At 40.9% G+C, this 22,934-nt stretch overlaps 1 protein-coding gene and 1 pseudogene across 3 annotated transcripts in view; both read right to left on the reverse strand.

The window, feature by feature from the left end:
- Positions 1 to 22,934, reverse strand: part of Arnt (aryl hydrocarbon receptor nuclear translocator) — a 68,249-nt gene that overhangs the window by 25,114 nt on the left and 20,201 nt on the right. For 2 of the 3 annotated variants that reach the window (XM_048427984.3, XM_048427989.3), the window contains exons 3-8: positions 20,319 to 20,363; positions 16,100 to 16,144; positions 9,875 to 9,919; positions 5,674 to 5,887; positions 3,739 to 3,952; positions 1,986 to 2,088 (exon numbers count right to left, since the gene is read on the reverse strand). In XM_048427984.3, the coding sequence (XP_048283941.1) occupies positions 1,986 to 2,088; positions 3,739 to 3,952; positions 5,674 to 5,887; positions 9,875 to 9,919; positions 16,100 to 16,144; positions 20,319 to 20,363 (666 nt within the window). The remainder of the gene's footprint in view (positions 1 to 1,985; positions 2,089 to 3,738; positions 3,953 to 5,673; positions 5,888 to 9,874; positions 9,920 to 16,099; positions 16,145 to 20,318; positions 20,364 to 22,934) is intronic. The other variant, XM_048427990.3, reaches the window with a different exon arrangement.
- LOC125396138 (NADH dehydrogenase [ubiquinone] 1 beta subcomplex subunit 4 pseudogene) lies at positions 9,934 to 16,089 on the reverse strand (annotated as a pseudogene).

Below are 22,934 nucleotides of genomic sequence, written 5' to 3' on the forward strand. Positions count from 1 at the left end.
CAAAACAAAACAAAACAAAAACAAAGGATAAAGAAATGAATAGATAAATTTTAGATACACTTAAATATGTATCACGTTCTAAGTATTTTCATGCTATAAATCCAGCTAATCCTTATACCAACGTTTTTAAATCTGACAACAGTATCTCCAGTATTAAGTGATGAAATCAAAGCACCATGTCTTATAATATCAAAACTAGAATTCAAATCCATGGAATACTATGGAGCAAAACAAAGCACATGGAAGGTAGAGGCAGGCAGATCTCTGTGAGTTTCAGACCAGTCTGGTCAATATAGCTAATTACAGACTAGCAAGGGCTACCGAGTGAGACCCTGTCTCTAAATACTAAATTCTGTCAAGTATAATGGTATACTCTCTCTACACCCAATCTACTTGGAAACTCAAATGGGAGGATAACTTGAGTCCAGGAGTTTGAAATAAGCCTGGAAAACATAATATGATCCCATCTAAAATAAAACAAACTATAGTAATCTGAATCCTAAACCATTAAACTATGATATATTGAATTTTGTACCTTTGCCAGGAAATTTTTTTAACTCCATTTCTCTTAAACATTCTCTAAGTAGGATATAATCTATCTACACTGTGCAGTTTGAGCCTATTTTTTGACTTTCATGAATGTTTTTTTGACACCAACACTTGGGAGGTACAGGCAGGAAAAGCAGAAGTTTCAAGCCAGCTGGGTTACATAAAATTCCATCTCAAAAATCTGAAAAAAAAAACAAAACCAAACTAACAAAAGAACACCAGGCCTGATGATGCACACCTTTAATCTCAGCTCTCAGGAGGCAGAAGCAGGAGGCTGTCTGTGAGTTCGAGGCCAGTCTGGTCTATAGAGCAAGTTCCAGGACAGCAAGGGCAGATACATAGAGAAACCCATCTCAAAAACAAAAAACAAAACAAAACCTCCCAAAACAAACAAACAAACAAACAAAAATCTGAAAAACATAACCAATGAGATGGCCTATCAGGTAAAGGCACTTGTCACACAAGTCTTAGGACCTGAACTGGATTATTTCAACCCACATGGTCAAACGAGAAAAAAAAAACACCTCCAACAACTTGTACTCCAACCTCCACACACATGAATCCACACCCACATATATCATGCACACACAAGGTAGCTTTTTAAATCTGAAAAATAGCAAAAATGCCCATAATCCCAGCACTTAGATGCTGAAGCATGTCAATACTGAGTCTGAAGTCTGAATACATGTAAGTGGGAGAGGAGTAAGGTCTTAACTGCTGAGCCATCACTCCAGCTGGCCCTTCGACCTTGATTTTTGAGACAGAGTCTCTCAATAGGACCTGGGTTCACCAATCTGGCTAGGCCTCTCCAGAAATGGGATGAGCAGAGTGACCATGTCCAGCTTTCTCTGTGGGTTTTGGGGATTAAATTCAGTTCCTCATGTATGTACAGAAAGCACTTAGTACTGAACTATCTCCTCAGATTCTCGATCCAGTTGTTTTTTTTAATATTTACTTATTATGTATACAATATTTTTTCTGCATATATGCCTGCAGGCCAGAAGAGGGCACCAGACCTCATTACAGATGGTTGTGAGCCATCATGTGGTTGCTGGGAATTGAACTCAGGACCTTTGGAAGAGCAGGCAATGCTCTGAACCTCTGAGCCATCTCTCCAGCCCCCCTCGATCCAGTTTTTTTAAAGGCTTATTTTTATTTTGTGTGTGAGTCTTTTTCCTGCATCACACAGCTGTGAAAATAAAGTAAGAATACAGAACTAAGGAGAAACACAGGACCTATCAACTATGCCACATGAAGTGTTGTTTCTCTGAGGACTATTTAGAACTATGATAAAACATCAGGTTCTTGAGAATTAAATGTAACCCACTGTGACCAGGAACGTAGGTCTAGAAATTCAATGTTATGCTTTCAACAGAAATGCAAGCCCCAGTTGCTCATTATTCCTACCGCAACACAATCCCAAACGTTACACTCACCTCATCCGACAAATAAACGATCTCCTGGAGCCCATACACATCCTCATGGAAGACTGCTGGCCTTCCTTTTTCACTGTTCCAGTCTTCAGATCCAGGATTCGCCCTGGAGAAGGATGTGGAGAGCAATCTCAAGTTAATTCTTTTTAAAGATTTTGCTTATTTATTATGTATACAACATTCCTTCCATGTATGCTTGCATGCCAGAAGAAGGCACCAGATCTCATTATAGATGGCTGTGAGCCACCATGTGGTTGCTGGGAACTGAACTCAGGACCTCTGGAAAAGCAGTCAATGCTCTTAACCTCTGAGTCATCTCTCAAGTTAATTCTTGTGATGGGAAAAGGAGGAGATACAGGAGGCAAAAGGAAGTGCCCTTCTCTGCCCTTAGTCTTCTTGTTTATGATAGAGATGCTTTTCTTTTTTAAAGCCATAACTACTCCAATCTCATCTAGGACTCTCACTATAAGTTCTAAGACAGCACTGAAAATGTCTCTGAGCAAGGCAGGAATTTCCATTCCAATACTGGAGGAAGCAAGAGGCAACGCGCGTGTCTCTCTGCCTATCTCGCTCTCTCTTTTGGTTTTAGGAAACAGGGCTTTCTGTGTAGCCCTGGCTTTGCTGGAACTCATTACTGTAGACCAGGATGGCCTCAAACCCTGAGATCCGCCTGCCTCTGCCTCCCAAGTACTGGCATTAACGTGTGTGACACCACTGCTTTGGCCAAGCAAGGTGTATTCTTATGCTTGATTTTTTTTTTCACAGAACTTCAGTATTTTTGTTGCTGCGTGCATGAGTCTTTTCATATACATGGAGGTCAGGACAGCTTTGTGGAGTTGCTCTCCCCTCCACCTTCACCCAGGCTCTGCAGACTAAGCGTAGATTGCTGAGCTCACATGACAAGCCACCCAGCCCATTTACTAATTATCTTCAAGCTTGGGGGGTGCAGTGCCTTGTTTAAAAACAAGTAATTTTACATGCTAAGAAACATCTGTCTGAAAACAAAACTGTTTCTCTCCTTTATTTATTAAAGAAAACAGCAGTAACCTCTGGGGAAACAGCTAGAGAAGTAAAATGTACAAAAATCACAAAAGAAGAAAAAAAACTAAACAACAAAATTAATACAAACATGTTCACTGCAGAGATATTAGAATTTCATTCATTTTAACTACCAGTTATTTGTTTCCATTTTATAACTTCCTATGCAGTTGCCCAGAACAAACAACATTTATTCCTCTACCCAAATGCTGGCAGGCGACTGAATCTCATTTAAATGGGTGGAGGAAGAATGACAAAGTAGAACACAATGGTAACAACCAAGTACTGTATACACCAATGAATAACCACTCTCCTATAATATTAGAATCTATTATCATAGAACCTAGCACTAAGTCAAGCACAAGTTGGTATGAAAAAAATGGCAGATAATAAATGAAATACAAGCATAGAGAGTTCTTTTATTACGCAGAGACAGGGGAAGGAAACTATTGCAACATTTTAATTTCCCTGTTTTTTTTTTAACAGTATAATTAGGACACAAAACAACTTAAGAACACAACCACTTATGAAACATTTTCTAAGAATAAGCCACAGAGTAGATATTCTGCATGTGAATAAAATTTAAGAATTATCATTAAGGGAAAATTTTTATAAGTTCTGCCAGATTCAACAAACCAATATAAGGGCTTAAATATCTCTAATGCCTCAGCAAAATAAAGACTTTTCCCCACTCATTTGCGATCCACCCAAATCTCACCTGTCAGGGCATTTTCTGAAGTAGAAAGCTGCTCTCGGAGTTTATCCACATCGTCTGGGTGCACCTGATCATAGAGTGTGCTCCCAAACCATTCAGACTGTGGCTGATTCAAAACAGGAGTCACTGAATCAGAGACATAAACCACCCGGCCAGTCTCACAGGAGACGATAAACAGAAAGCCGTCCGCTGCCTCCAAGATCAAATGTTTCAGTTCCTGATCAAGAAAATAAGTCAAGTCAACAGTGAACTCTGAAAAACCATATATTTCTAGTCATGAGAAACAGGAAGACTCTTTGGTACATACACATTGCTCCATTAGGAATTTCAGGTTCACACCTCAGCCAAGCCATGGGTTCCCATCCTAAATATCCACTGGCAAAGTTTTTTACAATAAATATTTATTCTATTTCTCTAAGATGCTAGCTACCTCTTTTTCTTAAGACTCAAGGGAGAATAAAAAGGCTTACAATGATAAAGTTTTTGGAGAGGGGCAGGGGTCTTCTGGCCTTGGACTCATGGCGATCCTCTAGCTTCAGCCTCTCACGTACTGGAATTAGAACTAACACATATAGCTAATAACTGGCTTTTTTAAAAAGGCACGGTCACAGTAATCACACACTGCATGTGTACATATATTTAAATTAGATAAGGTATTATGTATACAAGGCTGGCCCTTAGGAGGATGACTTCAACTTCTTACTCCTACCCTAGTGCTGAAATCACAGGTTACGAGCTACCATGTCTAGTTGTGTATGGTTAGGGACCAAACTCAGTGTTTTGTGCTTTCTTGTTATGAACGATCATATATCTTTTTTTATTTTTTTGAAAAAGAATGTTTATATTTTTCTCAGGCTGACCTAGAATTCTCTATGTAAACCAGGCTGGCCTTGGCTTCCTTAGTGCTGAGATTGAAGGCGTGTCCTGGATTTCTAGTTAAAATGTAACTTGTCTTCCACAGTCACTTTCATTCAAGGTTAGAGAGACTAAATAAGTTCAGACATCCCACCTTTACATTTACCACACATAAAATATTAACAAAAAAGCCATCCGGCTCTCCATATGCCTCTTTCCATCATTTTTCATTTATAATTTTTACCACTCACATATGTATTATGTTCAAATTTAGGTCTTTCTTCTGGCAGTAGCAGAGATTGAACCGAAGGTCTCCAGCACAGGAGGTTAGTGCTCTCTACCAACGAGCTACAGCCATAGTTCTTACATGGAGTTCCTGAATGACGGGAAGTATTTCCGCCATCTGCTTTCACGTGTATACCAAATTTAACAGAATGTATCACGGAGCAACAGGGACTGCCTGTTAGACTAGAAGTTGCTTCAGGGGTGAGACAGAATTCTTCCATCTTCTAGAATCCTAAACCTAAGGAATCCTGGATCCATGAACATGGTCCTCTCTCTGGCAGTTAGCCTCCTTCCACTTCACAGGCTGTATTTATGAGTCAAGTTCTAAAACACCTACAATCTACAGCGAAATAGTGCTCACAACTCTTGTCTACTTCTCACTACCCCAATACTTAGTTATGCCCAAGGACCGAAATTCTTTTTCTTTTTTTTTGGCGGCGGTGGGGGGAGTTTCAAGTCTGCTGTCCTGGAACTAGTGCTGCAGACCAGGCGGGCCTCGAACTCATAGGGATCTGCCTGTCTGTGCCTCCTGAGTGCTAGAATTAAAGGCGTGCACCACCACTGCCTGGCTCTGAAATTCATTTTTCCATGTGGTCTGATGTTTCCTGAGCAAACTTCTGAAGCTGGTCATGGTGGCACATGGATGGTGGAGGCAGGAGATCAGCCCAATGTCACTGATGACAGTATAGTTGGAGGCCACATGAGACCTGACCTCAAAAACAAAAACAAAAAAAGACTCACGAAATTAGCCTAAAGTTTTCAACATATATACTCATGGTCACTTTAAGTTCCAGAGACCTGATCAGTGAGGAAAGATGGCTTGTAGGAGCCATCAGTGGATGTGTTGCCAGTTCCCCTCAAGGACTTCATGTGAGAAACAGCCATTCGTAAGATGGTTAGCTTGTCTGGTTTTCGAGCCAGGGCGCTACAGGTAGGTACCATGTCTGACAGTTCTGTGATGTAAGCTGTCATCTTGTTCCGTCGCCGCCGCTCTATTTCACTATGATTTTCCCTGCATGGAGAAAGAGAGAGAAGCTCCATTCTAGGTGATCATGTCTGGTCCTCTGGTATCAGGAGAGTGATACGGGTACCAGGTCAACTGCTGAAAGATGTAGTACTTAGGTTTTAATGAAGTTCAAGTCTCAGAAGTCAAGCAGGTCAACCTCATGCAGAGTAAGCATGAAACAAACTAAGGAAGTCTAGACAAAGAACAAGGATATAATGCCTCTCCAGGAAACCACTTCCTCTAGATTATTATTTCTTCAGAGTAAAGAAATGTCTTAAAAATAACAGTTAAAGATGGGCATGGTGGCACATGCCTTTAATCCCAGAACTCAGGAGGCAAAGACAGGGAGATCTCTTGAGTTCAAGGCCAGAATGGTTTACAGAGTGAGTTCCAGGACAGCCAGAGTTACACAGAGAAAAGCTGTCTCAAACAACAAACCAACAATAGAAATAATAGTTTTTTTAAAATGTTGATTTCATTTACTTAAGTTCCTAAGGGAGCAAATCTCAGCTTCACTGACTGCATGGTTACTAATTAAAACACCTGAAGACTAGAAAATGACCGACTTTTGCTAATTGTTTAAGTAGATCAATAGCTGATGAAAGAAATAATAGTACAGAGGCCAAACATGAATAGCATGTGCTTATAACTCCAGCACAAGAATTTGAAGTCTGAGGCCAGTTTGAGCTATACAGTAAGATCCAGGGGAACTTAAACTACATAGTGATAGCCTGTTCTAAAAGAACCAAATGAGGCCAGGCATGGTGGCACATGCCTGTCTATAATCCCAGCAACTGTGAGACTAAGACAAGAGAATCATCATGAACTTCAAAGTGAGTTTAAGACCAGCCTGGGCTACATAGCAATATTGGTCTCAAAACTACCCCTGCTCCCCGCCCCCTTTAAAGGAGGAGAACAAAAAGCAGCAGCAACCACCACCTCAGATTGGAAATTTACTTCAGCTAGTTGAGTGCTTGTCTAGCATGCACAAAGCTCTGGGCTTGATCTCCAGCAGCCCATAAAACAGGTGTTAACTGTATAAACCTATAATCCCAGCATTTGAGTGGATCAAAAGTTTAAGTTCATTCGTGGCTACATTTCAAGCCCATGGCCAGCCTAGAATACATAAAACTGTCCTAAAAAAAGAAAAGAAAAGGAAAGAAAAGAAAAAAAAGAAAAAGAAGAAGACAGAAAGGAAGAGGGAGAGGGAAAGGGGAAAGAGAAGCCAAATATGGTGGTATCCGTCTTTAATCCCAGTACTCAAGAGGTAGAGGCAGAAGGATCTCTGTGAGCTCCATGACAGCCAGTGCTACAAAGTGAGACCTTGTCCCAAAAAGAGAAAAAGGAAGAAAAAAGAAAACATGATAGCATAAGTTCTCTTAGTATACTAAATGCTGCTTTGTTGTGAGTTTCTTATGACATTAAAATGCAGAACTGGGAGATTCTGGAATTTTATTTGTTACGCTAACGCACAACAGTCCTACCTTCATATCTGGGTTTGGCAGTGCACTGAACTGTAGAGTACAAAGTTATCATGTGGGTCAGCAGACAGGGCACAATGTATGCAGGGACTAGGAGTAGAGTAGGGAGATGTAGAATTGAAAGCATGGAAAGAGAACTTGGATTTCACCCGGGTAACAAAGATTTCAACCAAGATAACAAAGATCTTCAACTGAGGCAGAATTACAATGTGACTGTTAAGAGGAACAAGCTAAGAGTTAGTTGACAATCAGGAATTCCAGAAAGTTAGCTCAGGGGCTTCCATGATGATGGAAGAGAAAACCTCAAAGAGAAAACCGAACAGGCTGCGTTTCGGCTCCTGGCTGAGCAACTTGGCTTTACCATCTTTATGTACTTCTTTTACCACTTATGGATTTATTCTGTAGAGGGGGGAGAGAGGGGGAGATAGATGGGGGAGAATGCTGGGGGTGGAGAGAGAAAGAGAGACCAAACAAACCAAAAAAACAACAAAAACCCTCACACTAATCTAACCCAAATGTACTTCTTATAAAATGAGACAAATAAAGCCAAAGAATTAAAGGCTTCCCAAAGCTTTCCTCCTCCTCCGTGCAATGCTCTCTTCACAACTATCATGCTGAGTCAGGTCTCTGAAGGGTGGAAGCATTAGCAGTAGTAGGCATGGGTTGAAATAGCCCCAGAATGAATTTGTGGCCCAGCTTGAAAAAGTAATACAGGGGGAAAATAGTAAAAATATTTGTATTAATAATCCAGTTACTGGTATGGCATGCCAACTCAAAGAGCAGACCAGAAAGGTTTGGGTGTAAAGCAGTATTTCTCTATCATGTCAGTAGAACTAACTAAAGAGAACTAACATAGGGAGGGGTGCAGTGTTCATCCATAGCACACAAAGCTAACTCCAACCCCTAGTACTCCCTCAAAGGAAAATCTGACTGTAGAGATTATTTATCTGGACATGATGGTACATACCTGGAATCCTAGTAATTGGAAGGCAGAAGCAGGAGAACCATGAGTTTTAAGGCCAGCATAGGTACATGAGACCCTGTCTTGAAAGAGGAAGATGGGCTGATTGTAAAGTCTCTTTCCAAAACATTAAAAGGTCCCACTACATAGGTTCATATTTAGTTGCCTTGCCTGGGACATAGAAAAAAATCTACTCTCAATTTTGAAGTACCCATTTTCTTTGTATCTGACAAATTTGAGTCTGACGTCCAGAAAAGTAATGTGTGCACATATGCACACTGCAGGAACATATGTGAGCACTTACGTGCATGTATGTGAAAAAAGGTAAATCTCAGGTGTTACTTTTTTTTTTATTTTTGGTTTTCCAAGACAGGGTTTCTCTGTGTATCTTGGTTGTCCTGGAACTCGCTTTGTAGAACAGGCTGGCCTTGAACTCACAGAGATTTGCCTACCTCTGCCTCCTGAGTGCTGGGAATAAAGGTGTGTGCCACCACACAGGTGTTAGTTCTTAAGACACCCGCCTCCCACCTTGTTTTCTGAGACCGCATCTCTCAGTGGGACTCGGGTTTGACTACTAAGCTAGCATAGCTGCCTGGTGACTTGAGAGATTTACTTGCTGCTACTTCCCTATTGTGCTAGAATCACACACATATGCAGAGTTATAAACCCACACCCTCCTTTTTAATGGGTTCTGAGGATAAAACTCATGCTTGCACAGCATGCTTTACAGACCAAGCTATCACTCCAGCCTAGAAAAATCCATCTTTTAAACAGTCATACTAAGGTAGCTAAAAACTTTCCTCAGAAATGGCAAGGATTCAATCAGTTCTACTGACAGAGTAATCTAGTCTGTGAGTCTACATAGGGAAGTGCAGAGTAAGTGCTATGTCCTAAATATTGGGAATTATGGCAATTAGAGGTATTCTATTTTTAAAGATTTATTTATTATGTATACAATATACATAATTGTATAATGTTTTGTTTCCATGTATACCTGCATGCCAGAAGAGGGCACCAGATCTCATAATAGGTGGTTGTGAGCCACCATGTGGTTGCTGGCAACTGAACTCAGGACCTCTGGAAGAGCAGCCAGTGCTTGCTCTTAAACTTTGAGTCATCTCTCCAGCCCCCACCACATTATTTCTAAATCCTTTTCATTTTGTGATTTTAGTAATAGAGAAAATAAAAATTTAAGATAAAGAATACAGCAATTTCTTCTCTTTGTTCTTTTTAGTTTGTTTTTAAGTTTTTCAAGACAGAGTTACTCCGTCTTAGAACTCACTCTGTAGACCAGGCTGGTCTCAAACTCACAGAATCCACCTGCCTCTGCTTCACCACAGCTGGGATTAGAGAGTCTGCCACCACTGCCTGGCTTAACAACTTTCTGAAGGGGCAGCCGAAGTTCCTGTTACACCCAAACTTGTTAAAAATTGGGTCCTTTTTTTTTTTTTGCCACAGATAAGAGAAAATACAGAAAGGGGAAGAAATGATGGGTGAGACAAAGGTAAGAAGAACAGCAGCATCTGCTTCATGCTAACACACAGTTCCTACCTGGCCAGCCTCTCCTTATCCGCAGAGCTCTGCTCATCATCCGACCTAAAAACAGAATTGGTGAACTAAGCGAAAATTAAAATAAAAACGAAGAAAGGAGAGAAGAGAGAAAGGGTGGATGAAAGGAGGAGAAAAATGAGATGCAAATGGGAAAAAAAGAAATCAAATGGATACAGAGAAAAGGAAGGAAAAGGAGATACAAGCAGGAACCTTGATTATAATCAACAGAACCATTTTCTAAAAAAGTAAATTATAAGTCAAAAGGCAAGGCCAATCAGGAACTAACATGATCTCAACTCAGAAAAATATTTTGTCAGACCATCTTTCTAGAGACCAAAGACAAAGAGTTTGAAGAGGAGCCAGTCAGGGAGCACAGGATGATCATCCTTATAAGCTGCTGTCAACCTGGGAAGAAAATCATACTCACACACAATATTCTTTTTTTTTTTTTTTTAGTAAATTTTATTAAATTATAAAAGTTTCCAATTCCACCCCCCCATCACACACAATATTCTATAGTGACTAAATTAAGCAGTTTCAAACAACTGACCAGAAATATAATTCCCTAACATAAACATGCACACATACTCATATAAAAAATGATGACCAGATTTGTTTTTCCCAGTGTATGTTTAGTGTATCTGTGTGTGTGCATATGCACGTCAAGAGTATATGCAGACATTAGAGGGCAATTTGTGGGTCTGTTCTCTCCTTTCATCATGAGATTTGGGGGCTAGAACTTGGGTCCTCAGGCTTGGTGGTATGAGTTATATGCTGAGCCATTTAGCTGAACGATGACCAGATGTTACTCATGAATTTATAACTTAAACTAAGAGCATATCTTGTTGCATCATCTTCTCTATTATTGACATACTCCTAATCTAATCAACTCTGTTTGGTCACCTTAGCACTTTTTCTGTAGTTTAATCAACATCAATTCCTTCTCCCTTGGAGAAAGACAAAAGTTATCACTAAATTCTTCCAGAAACCAAGATACTGTTAAGAATGGGTGGCAGGTGGCAGAGACTGGGTGTGGTGGTACATGTCTTTAATTTCAGCACTTGAGGTGCTCAAGACCAGCCTGGTCTACATAGTGAGTTCCAGGATAACCATGGCTATGTACAAAGATCATCTCAAAATCCTCACCCCCCAAAAAGGTGTGGCGTAGCAACTAAAAAACAAGGTATTAGCTAATTTACTCAATCAGTACTTACTTTAAGAGAGATAAGCCTCAAACAAATTTTCTAAGTAAAATATATTAACAGATCAAAAAAGTTTAGCTATTTAAAAATGACAACAATGGGGCTGGAGAGACAGTCGGTAGTTAAGAACACTGGCTGCTCCTGCAGAGGAACTGGGTTCAATTTCCAGCAAACACAAGGCAGTTCATAACAGTCTCTCGCTTCAGTTCTAGAAGATCTGACGCTATCTTCTGTCCTCTATGGACACCAGGCATGCACATGCAGTCAAGAGAAATACAGATAAGTGAATTTAAAGAAAAAAATTTAAGATGACAGGAGTATGTATCTCAATGTTAGAACACATATGAACATGAAAACTGAGCAACAGGTCAGAGATTATCTCATATAAACAAAGACAATAAAACCAGTCATGTAAATAAAATAAGTTAAGACTCTGCCTTAGGATGGACACAGCAGGAGGCAGGGGCCTTATAGTCTCAGCTACTAGGGGTGATGAAACAGGAGAACTGCTTGTGCCTAGGAATTTGCAAAAGAGCAAAACTTGAGTTTAATATTAATAATAATGAGCATTATTATTGTTATGTTTTAGGACTATATGGAAAAATTCTAATAAAATGGAAAGGTAAAATCCTTGGAACTTTGGCACTGGAAAAGCAGAGATAGGTGGATCCCAGGAGCTTACTAACAGCAGCCTAGCCGACTTGGTGCATCCCAAGACAGAGAAAGGTGGTGGCTCCTGACGAATGCCACCTACAGCTGCCCCTCCGGACTCTACACGCACGTATGCTTACTCACAAATGGAAGTAGAAAAAGAAGAGCTGACTGTGGTGGTGTTCACCTTTAATGCCAGTACTTGGAACACAAAGGCAAAATAATGTCTGAAGGTTCCAGAAAATCAGGAATGGTGAAATCTTAGCTCAAAAAAAGAGACTAGAGATACTGCTCAGAGATTAAGAGCACACACTGTTCTGGAAGAGAATTTGGGTTTGGTTCCCAGCACCTATGTTGAACAGCTCACAACTGCCTATAAATCAAACTCTGGGAAACCCTATGGCTTCCAAGGGCACATGCCCTCATAATCACAACATGCAGACAGACACAAACATATGCATAATCAACTAATGTTTAAAGACAAAATATTAATAGGCCATGTTTTAAAATGATTTAGAAGAGCCTCCTTAGCCTGACGGTGGTGGCACATGCCTTTAATACCAGCACCCAGGAGGCAGAAGTAGGCAGATTTCTGAGTTCTGAGTTTGAGACCAGCCTTGTCTACAGAGAGAATTCCAGGGCTACACATAGAAACCCTGTCTTGAAAAACCAATTTAAAAAAGAAAGAAATGAATTTTTAAAAATATTTATTCATGTATTATGTATACAATATTCTGTGTGTATGCCTGCAGGCCAAAAGAGGGCACCAGACCTCATTACAGATGGTTGTGAGCCACCATGTGGTTGCTGAGAATTGAACTCAGGACCTCTGGAAGAGCAGGCAATGCTCTTAACCTCTGAGCCATCTCTCCAGCCCCAAAAGAAATGAATTTTTGTTTTAAAATTCCTCTTAGTAGCCATATCTTGTCTACTCCAGTATTTCTGAACAGAACAGGAAATAGGTAGATTAAAATACTCCAGGCTGTGTTTTTATGGATTTCTAGAATTTCAATCAAGAGATTGTGAACCTATACTACATGTCTTAATGATCTGGAACTTGCTCTTTAGTCCAGGATAGCCTTAAAGTTACACCTGTGTGCTGGTATTAAAGGCATGTGCTACCAGTGCCTGGCTGCCAAATAACTTTTTTTTAAAAAAAGGAGTATCTGTTTTTATTTTTCTATATGTTTTGCTTGTTATGTATGCATGTGCACCACATGCATTCAAGGCCCAGAAGAGGGCCTGGGCATGCAAGTCCAGAGGAGGGTGTTAGATCCCCTTGAATTGGACTCATAGATGATTGCGAACCACCATGTGAGTGCTGGGAATCGAATCCCTGTCATCTGCAGGAGCAGCCAGTGCTCTTAACTGTTGAGCCATCTCTCCAGACCCTAACACAGACTTCTGATAGTTTGCCTCCGCCTCTAGAGCACGGAGATTACAAGTGTCTAACCACATCCAGTTTTGTTTTGTTTTGTTTTGTTTTGTTTGAGTCAGGCTTTCTATGTATAACAGCCCTAGCTGTCCTGGAACTCGCTCTGTAGACCAGGCTGGCCTTGAAATCAGAAATCCACCTGCCTCCGCCTCCTGGGTACTGGGATTAAAGGCATGTGCCACCACTGCCCGGCCATATCCAGTTTTATGGCTTGACTTTTTAATAGAATCTGAAAGATCATCACCACAAAAATCAATAACTTTTCACTTTGGAGATCATTTGCATCCTTAAGATTTCATTTATTTCAAGAGATTTTTAATAAACCCTTTACCTAGTACCAAGGCCACTTTTCTGTGCCCAAGAACTCATGATTTCATAGCTGTCCTATTAATAGTTCAGCAGCTTCTGTCTACCTCCCTCCTTCTTCCTACCTACTATTTACCTACCGACCTGTTCTCTTCAACCAGTCCTATACACTAAGAACACTGTTTCTAAGAGTTTTGTTTTTTTTAATTTTTTAAAGGTTTTTATTCATTTTTATTATGTATACAACATTCTGCCTCCATGTATGCCCGCACACCAAAAGAGGGTGCCAGATCTCATTTCAGACGGTAGTGAGCCACCTTGTGGTTGCTGGGAATTGAACTCAGGACCTCAGGAAGAACAGCCCGTGCTCTTAACCACTGAGCCATCTCTCCAGCCCCCTGTTTCTAAGAGTTTTAAACTACTCTGCCTGATGCTACTCGGTTCTCTAGATCAGTGGCCTCAAAGTGGACCCCAGACAGGCAGGGTCAACAATGAATAATACTATTAATAAGTACTCACAGAAGGGCTGGCACGGTAGCTCAGTGGGTTAAAGGCAAGAATCCACCCCCAGAAGTTGTGCTCTAAGTTCCACATGTGGAATGCAGCTCGCTCTCTCTTTCTCTGTCAATCTCTGTCAATTAATCAATCAATCAATGTAATAAAATCTTAAATCAATATTCATTGTGCTAGAGAAACAATGTTCGGTTTCTCTCTTCGGTGGTGAAGTGTGCTTGCTGCTCTTCCAGCCTCTCTTGACATCCAAAACTCACATGTATATTCCCATACACAGACACATATAAGCATAATTAAAAATAAATCATTTTTAAAGTACTCAAATAAATATAACACTTAAAAATAAAATTACTTATTTTTGAGGTGGTTACAACTGGTCTGTATGTGGTGCATGGGAAGGTTAAAGGACAGCCTTGGGTGTTGGTCTATGCCTTCTACCTGGTCTGAGATAGGATGACTCTACTGTTCACTCTGCACACATCAAGTTAGCTGATTCATGGGCTTCTTGCTATTCTCCCGTCTTATTCTGTCTCTCCAAATGATGCACTAGGATTACAGACTCTTGGGATATTGCATCAAGATTTTATGTGAGTTCTGGGGATAAGTACTTTAGATCCTGAGCCATCTCCCCAGCCAAAAATTTAATATTTTCTAAATTTTTATTCCTGATCATTATGTGCATCTATGTGATGTACATGTGTGTAAGTACAAGCACCCGAGTGTCACAGTGTGTGTGGAAGGGGGTAACTTTCTGAAGTAAGTCCTTCCTTTCACAGTTGGACTTAGGGATTGAGCTTAAAGTATTTATTTATTAATTTTCAGTGATTAGTAGAAGACCTATTTATGCAAGAATAAAAGTCATCCTTGCCAAAGTTAATATGAGAAGTTAAATGTTTGTCCAATTTTCTTTCCTGGTTAAGTCTTTCCTTTCTATCCCTGTCTGTTTTGAAAAAATACTATCAGAAGATGAGGGGCCCAAAAGCTGTCACAGCTCCCCAAAGTTAGTTCCTAGGAGTGTTATAAAATTATGATGACATTTGCTGATCTTGCTTAGGTCCAGTGAGTCAAGATAACATTTTTGATGTGCATTCGGCATTTGGAGTCATTGTATTGAAGAAGATGCTTCTATTTAGGTCAGGGTACATCGTGCTCAACCTGCACTTTTCTGATCTCCTGGGACATGTCATACTCTGCTGGGTCAAGGGTACTGGGGAGAGTGGCCAGGGGCACAGGCTTATACTTGGAACCTGACATCATGGCTCCCCAAGTATTTATTTATGTGTATATGTGCGCATCTGCATGTTTGTATGATCATGTCCATCTGGAAGTCCCCAGAAGCCAAAAGGATGTCATGAGCTAGAGTTACAGGTGGTTAAGAGCCACCATGTTCATGCTGGAAACAGAATTCAGGTCCTCTGCAAACACCGCAGGCATTCTCACCCACAGAGCCGTGTCTCCAGCCCCATGACCTCCTTTTGAAGAGTAACTCATAGCAAGAATTTTCTAAAAGTAAAACCAGTACCATGATTGAGAAATATTACTCTTTAATAAAAAGTAAAGTAAGTATATTTCATAATCTTCTAACACTTATTTAAACCATTTTAAGTTTATTATCTAGAAAAAATCATTTAAATGAGTAAAAATCATTTTCTATAAAAATTCTTCCATTATTTGTACCAATATAATAATAAATATATCCAGCCATGTGGTGGTGGTGCACTTTTAATCCCAGTACTTGGGAGGCAGAGGCAGGATGGATCTCAGAGCTCGAGGCCAGCCTGATCTACAGAGTGAGTTCTAGGACAGCAGAGCTACACAGAGAAATACTGTATCAAAAATAAACAAACCAACCAACACAAGAAGTCCATAATTTGTGTACTGTAATAGATATAGTAAACATAATATTGTAACTTGTATACATGAGACAATCACTATGTAAAAATATATCACTAGTTTCAAGTCATGTCATCTGAACACACATAAATTATAGGCTGTTTCAAAACTATTCAGAAAGGGAAAGACACTAAACAGAGAAATCCACTCTCACCTAGATAAAGTTTAAATCCAGTATTTAGATGGCTTGATCCCATAACTAGGACAAAAACTCTAGTACATTACCTGGCAAAACGCTCTTTGTCATTACACATCTGTTCATCATCACATCTGAAAAGAGAGGGGGCAGGGGAAAGATTAATTCAAACCACTGCACTCATCGATTCTACTCTGAAATAAAAACTAGAAAGAAGTAAAAATATTCAATAGGGAAAAAGCCAATGAACAAGCATCACAAAGCAACGGATACTAACAGCAACTGACAGAACTTTAAACCCAATGACTATCACCTGCCATGGTTCTCAGTTATCAGACACAAAAAGACGATGTGACAAGAACATGAGATGTCTCACAACTGCTCTGAAGTAGGGAATATATGTGGGTTTGTTGTTTGTTTGTTTCTGATAGTCTGCTGTTGTTGCTGTTTCGTCTTGTTTGAGATGGGGTCTCAGGTGTCCAGTTCTGGCTAGCCTGGTACTCACTGTGAACTTACAGAGACTCTGTTACCTCTGTCTTCAAGTCCTGGGATGACAAGTGTGAATTACTAGGTTTTGTTTTGTTTTATGTGGCTTTAACTGGTCTCTTTGGAGGGATCCCTTGCTCAGTCTGGATACAGAGGGGGGAAGGTCTTGGTCCTGTATCAAAGTGATGTACCAGACTTTGTTGACAGTGTTGTAATTGTTTCTGTGTTATGATTTGGGTCTGGGCGGCTGGGAAACAAGCAGTCTCCACCTACAAAATGGTGCCCAATGTGGGGCAATTACATCCACATAAAACCTGAGAGAGCTTGGGAAAGAATTCTAGATACAAAAGAACAGAGTTAAGTGCAGTTTCTTGGGAGCCACAGTTCCACCCCCCCCCACCCTCCCCACCATGAGCTCTGTTTGCTGGTAGTGACCTTTAAGAAAGGTCTTCTTGACTCAGCATTGGCAGCAAAGGCTGCGCAGCTTTTTTCAGGGGAGGGCTTCCTGGTTGGCTCTGACACAAAAGGTTCTGGCTCTTTCAGGAGGTCCAGCTACAGAGCATTTGAATGGGGTTTGTGAGCAGAGTGCTACAGGTTGATGGTGAAGTGGACCTGCTAGGACCCTGGAGCTGGGGTGGAGAGCATGGCTCGCAGAGCTGACAGTAAACACACCTCTGTCATGCTTGACTAGGCAGAGCCAAAAGGCAATGCAGTCTTAGTCCAAGCCACGTCCACTTAGCGTTTAAAAAAAAAAAAAAAAAAAAAAAAAAAAAAAAAAAAAGGTGCTCCTGGTCAGAAAATGATTACAGACACGCAATAAAGACAGATTCAGATGTAAGAGCTAGTTAGTAATAAGGGAATATGGGTTAACTTAAAATGTAAGAGCTAGTTAGTAATAAGCCCCAGCTATTGGCAGAGCATTTATACTTTACATTAAACTTCTGAGTGATTATTTGAGAGTAGCTGTGGGATGGAAAAATTCCACCTATAAGATAGTATCACCTGCCAAAACTAAAACAAACGCCTAATCTATCCAAGTCCACAGTTCTGGAAAGTCTGTAGTCCTGTTTCTGGCTAACTGTTCTTATTAATTTAAGTATGCCAAGCCAGAACAGGGTTTTTGTGCTAAAAATCTCACCCTGAGAAAGGTTCAATGATACATTTGGATTCCAAACACCCAGTGTAGCTGTTAGTCAGCAAATAAAGACTTTCTATTGGACTAAATCCATGTCTTAGCAATCTTCTCTGGTGAATACCCCACAATACCAACATGGTGGCTCACAATCATCTGTAACTTTAATTCCAGAGGATCTAATGCCTTCTTCTGGCCTCTGCCAGCACCATATGAATGTGGTACCCCAACAATACTTGCAGGTAAAATATCCAGACACCTAAAAATACAAAAATCTAGAAAGAACAATAAAGAAGTCTGTCTACTGCCAGAAAGTGAAATCTTTTCCCTTCTTCACATTTATTAAATCCACTAAGTGTCAAGAAGAGCTGTTTTCAATTGCTGTGTTGATTGGGTTTTGTCAACTTGACACAAACTTAGACATATCTGAGAAAGGGAATCACAGATGAGACAATGCCTCCATCAAATGGCCTATGAGCAAGCCTGTAGGGTATTTTTTTCTTAGTAATTGATGAGGGCTCATCTCACTGTTGGCAGTGCCTCCTCCGGGTAGGTAGTCCTGGAAACATCTGATGGGGAGGCAAAGGTACGCTGGCACAAATAGTTGAGATCTCACATCTTGTTCCACAAACAAGAGGCAGAGAGAGTACACTGGTGATGGTCTAAGTCTTTCTAAACCTTACAGAATGCCCCATTGACACACACCTCATCTAACAAAGTCACACCTGACACTTCCCAAACAGGTCCACCAATTGGGGACCCATGTATTCAAACATACAAGCCTATAGGGAACTTTCTCATTCAAATCACCCACCATACACTCTTAGGCTCCAAATTTGAGGCTGGCCTGGATCCTGCCACCCAATCCCAACACACATATACACACAAAACTTCCAATTCCTGTTACCTAAAAGAGGAGTCAACAGGTACTGGAGTGTGACAAAGTAGAACATTATCAAACTATACTTTCCAACATCCACATCCTTTTGTAGCCCTCTCCAACAGTGATGTAGGGCATGCATATACAAGCTGCTCTGGCTGGGCGGTGGTGGCACACGCCTTTAATCCCAGCACTCGGGAGGCAGAGACAGGTGGATCTTTGTGAGTTCGAGGCCTTCCTGGTCTACAAGAGCTAGTTCCAGGACAGGCTCCAAAGCTACAGAGAAACCCTGTCTTGAAAACAAAACAAAACAAAACAAAAAACAAAGCAAGCTGCTCTGGCCAACATTAGTAAGTCACAGAAGCAGAGGTTTATTAAGCACACTAAGACTTGCCCTTTGTATTACAGTCATCACCACACACTGCCCTGTTTCAAGATGAGGAAACGGGGGTGGGAAGAGGTAGGAACAGGGAGTTGTGGGGAAAATGGAGAAAGAGACAGACAGGTGCAACTATGCTAGTTGAGTATAACTTTCAACAGACCAGATGGTTGAGCACAGTCTTACGATGAATCCAAGCAAGAGTCAGTCAACCCACTGACTTGGGAGAACTAGTAATTAATTCTTTTTATTTTCCATTTGTGTGTATATGCACATATGTGTGTGTATGGGCAAAGGTCTGTGTGGGCGTATATGAAGAGGCCCAAAGTTGATGTGGGGAATGATCCTTCATCTCTCTTCTATCTTACTAAATGAGGCAGAATCATTTCCTCATAAGCAAGGCTCATGGAAGTGAAGGGAATAAAATAATAAATTCAGCACGCATATGTGTAGGTGCATATATGGACAGAAAAGCCCAAGGTCAATGTCAGGAATCCTTCTCTATCCCTCTCCCACCTTATTCAGTGAGACTGGATTTCTCAAATCCAGAGCTTGCAGATAACTACTCTCCATGCTAGCTTGCTCTAGGGGTCTCCTGTCTCCACCTTCCAAGGCTAGAATTACAAGCATGGTGCCATGCCCACCTGACATTTATATGGGTTCTGGGGATCTGAACTATTACCCTAAGATTTGCAAAGTCAAACCCTTAACCACTGAGCTATCTTCCAAGCCTGCTATTCTTTTAAGTCATGAATCAACACATGACTTGGTTTGTGGATGGTCTTCTAAATTTTCTGTGCCCTCTTCTCTGATGTGCTATCTCTAAAAATAATAGAATCCCTAAAATTGTCCTATGATATAAGAAAATGTACAGTTTTAGGATAAAGCATATTCTTGTTTGTTTGTTTGTTTTTGAAGACAAGGTTTCTTGTAGCTTTGGAGCCTGTCCTGGAACTAGCCCTTGTAGACCAGGCTGGCCTCAAACTCACAGATCTGCCTGCCTCTGCCTCCCGAGTGCTAGGATTAAAGGCGTGCGCCACCACCACCCGGCTATAAAGCATATTCTTTAGGACAATAAACAAAAACATTATAAGCCAAAAGTATAAAGATACTTAAATAACATTTTTGGTACTAAGGACTGAACCAAAAGCCTTGATGCGAGACAAACACTCCTGCGAGCTACATTCCCAGTCCATCGATTTAAAGTAATTTTATGACCTTTACTTATTTATTGTCAGAGTGAAAGGTACTTGTCCCAAATTTGCAGCAGTCAGTTTTTCCCTTTGGTAATGTGAGTTCTGGGAAATCAAACTTAGACCATCAGGCTCAGTAGAAATACCATTACCCACTGATCCAGCCAACCAGCCCTCCAGCCCACTCATCAGAGGTCACTTTATCAGAAGCATTTAAAAAAAAAATCAAAACTCTTACCTCAAAAATTTACTGTTCCCTTCTCCGTCATCATCAAAATCCAACCTGGGGAAAGACAATAAAAAGTATTCTGAGTCTACCGATACTACGGGATCTTAAGAAAGTACAATATATTAATACAAGATGCCTATGTGCTCATCTAAATAGAAGGAAAAGAAATGGGAAGAAGTAAAACAAATATAAAATACATGTTTTTCATAGTGTCATAACTGGGCAAGAAAGAGAAAACAAAACAAAACAGCCATGGTGGCACATGCCTACAACCCATCAACCAGAACCCTAGAGGAAGACTGAAAGGCCACCCTCGGATACATAGAGAGTTCTAGGCTAGCCCTGGCTACACAATTAGAAACTGTTTCAAAAAGCCAAAGAAAGGAAGAAGAGGGGAAAAGCAGCAGCAGCACAACTGATACCTCCAGCAGGGTTTTGTAAACACAAGGCCTATTTTATTTTATTTTATTTTATTTTATTTTATTTTATTTTATTTTATTTTTTGTATATCCCAGGCTTTTCCCCTGCTCCCTGAGGCACAAACGCAAGATGCTAGGACTGTTTTTCGCCTACCAGCCAAGCTTCCTGCTAGCTCCTGTGCTACCAGCCCGGTGGATTAGTCTCGTTTTATCTTTGATATGGTAATTTCCCACCTGCAAAGAAGGGTTCCCACAGCGCCTAAACCTATCCTAACTGTCTTTCGCCTTGCTCTTGCTAGCACCCCCTGCCTGCGGAGGAATTCCTCAGGGGCGCCAGGCTGGTCCCGCGGCGCGCTGTCTTCTCACACCTGGCTGGGAGAGAGTTTGCTCCTCTGGGGAAAAGAGTATTTAACCTGGCGGAAACTAAATAAACTTGGCATTTACCTTTTGGCAAATGACCCAGATCTCTCTCTCTCTCTCTCTCTCTGTGTGTGTCTCTGTTTAACCCCTAGACCCTTGCCCCAAGCTCGTGGCGAGGTACGGAAGGCGCGCAATCCGTGCAGGGAGGAGGGAAGCGCAGATTCGGGTGGAACCTACAGTACGGTAACCAGGAAGAGACCCAAAAGAAGTATAATAGTTCCCACAATCTAAGAACGAACATGTATAAAGTTTCCTTTATGGCATAGAACTAGGCATGGTGGCACCACATGTAATCCACATGGGAGGTGGCAACTAGATGATTAGGAGCTCAAGTTCAACCCTGGTTATATTGTTGAGTTCAAGGTTAGTCTGGGCTACATGAGACCTGCCTGGGGGAAAAGAAGTCCTAAAATCTATTTCTCATTTTTATGGTCTAATCTAAGCTCTGTCATCAGTTTTCTGAAACATCTTTCAAAGCAATGATATTACATGAAGGAAAGAAGACACAACACACTGTTAGTCTAAAAGTGAAATGTACACTATATTCAAGGCACTGTGATAAGTGGCCTGCCTTGGTGGCACATACCTTTAACTTAAAGTACTCGGCAAAAGGATGGTAAGTTCAAGGCCACCTTAAGCTACATAGACAGACACTGTCAGAGAGAAAAGAAGCAAAACAAATCTAAAATACATGTTTTTCATAGTGTTATAACTGGGCAAGCAAGATCACATGCACACAAGATATTGGGTTTATCATGTGACAAAGATAAACTAGTCTTGGAGGCCCTTTCAGCCCAGACAACTACTAATGTAAAAGAAAGGGCTAGAGAGACAGCTCAGCAGGTTAAGGAACTTGTCACCAAGCCTGAACTGGATCCCTGAACAGTGAAGAAATAACAACCACAAGTTCTTTTCTGACCAAAACACATACTGCATAAATAAATAAATGTTAATATAGCTTTGGTGCCTGTCCTGGAACTCACTCTGTACACCAGACTGGCCTAAAATTCATAGAGATCCGCCTGCCTCTGCCTCCCAAGGGCTGGAATTAAAGGCTTGCGCCTCCACCACCTGGCTGAAATAAGATCTTTCTACATTGCTCTGGCAGATCTGGAAATCACTATATACACCAGGCTGGCCTCTCTCAAGTGCTGGGATCAAAGACATGTGCTATCATACCTAGATGTAGTGGCAACTGATTGTACTTTTGGAACATCTAGCAGAGGCAAAAGGAGTATGAGTGGGAGGTCAGTTTGGGCAACATGGTGAACTCCAGGCCAACACAGCTACATAGCAGGACTGTCACAAACTAGGTGTGGTTGTCACAGGTTTTTGTTTTCAAGCACTTGGGAAGTGGAACCAAGAGGAACAGGAACCCAACTGGGGCCACAAGAAAGCTGTATCAAATAACAAAAACAGACTGTGCTACAAAATAAAAAAAGCAAACACTTTTTTAAATGTGTGTTTAATATTGATTTCTAAAAAGATTTTATTTTATTATGTATCTTTCAGGGACATGTGCACATGTGAAGGCATGTGCCCAGAGTCTAGAAAAGGGCATCAGATCTCCTGGAACTGGAGTCATAGATGGTTGTGACCCACCAAAAGGAGATACTAGCAACTGAATTCAGGTGTTCTATAAGAGCAGTATGTACTCTTAACCACTGAGCCATCTCACTAAAACGAAAGATTTCATGTATTTTTCCGCAAGGAATGGTGATACAAAACTGTAGTCCTAGCATTCAGGAGGTGGTCATGAGTTCCAGACCTGGGGTATACAAGATCT

This window comes from Myodes glareolus, chromosome 17 (assembly GCF_982192425.1).
Source record: "Myodes glareolus chromosome 17, mMyoGla1.1, whole genome shotgun sequence".
In the NCBI taxonomy this organism is placed as follows: domain Eukaryota; kingdom Metazoa; phylum Chordata; class Mammalia; order Rodentia; family Cricetidae; genus Myodes; species Myodes glareolus.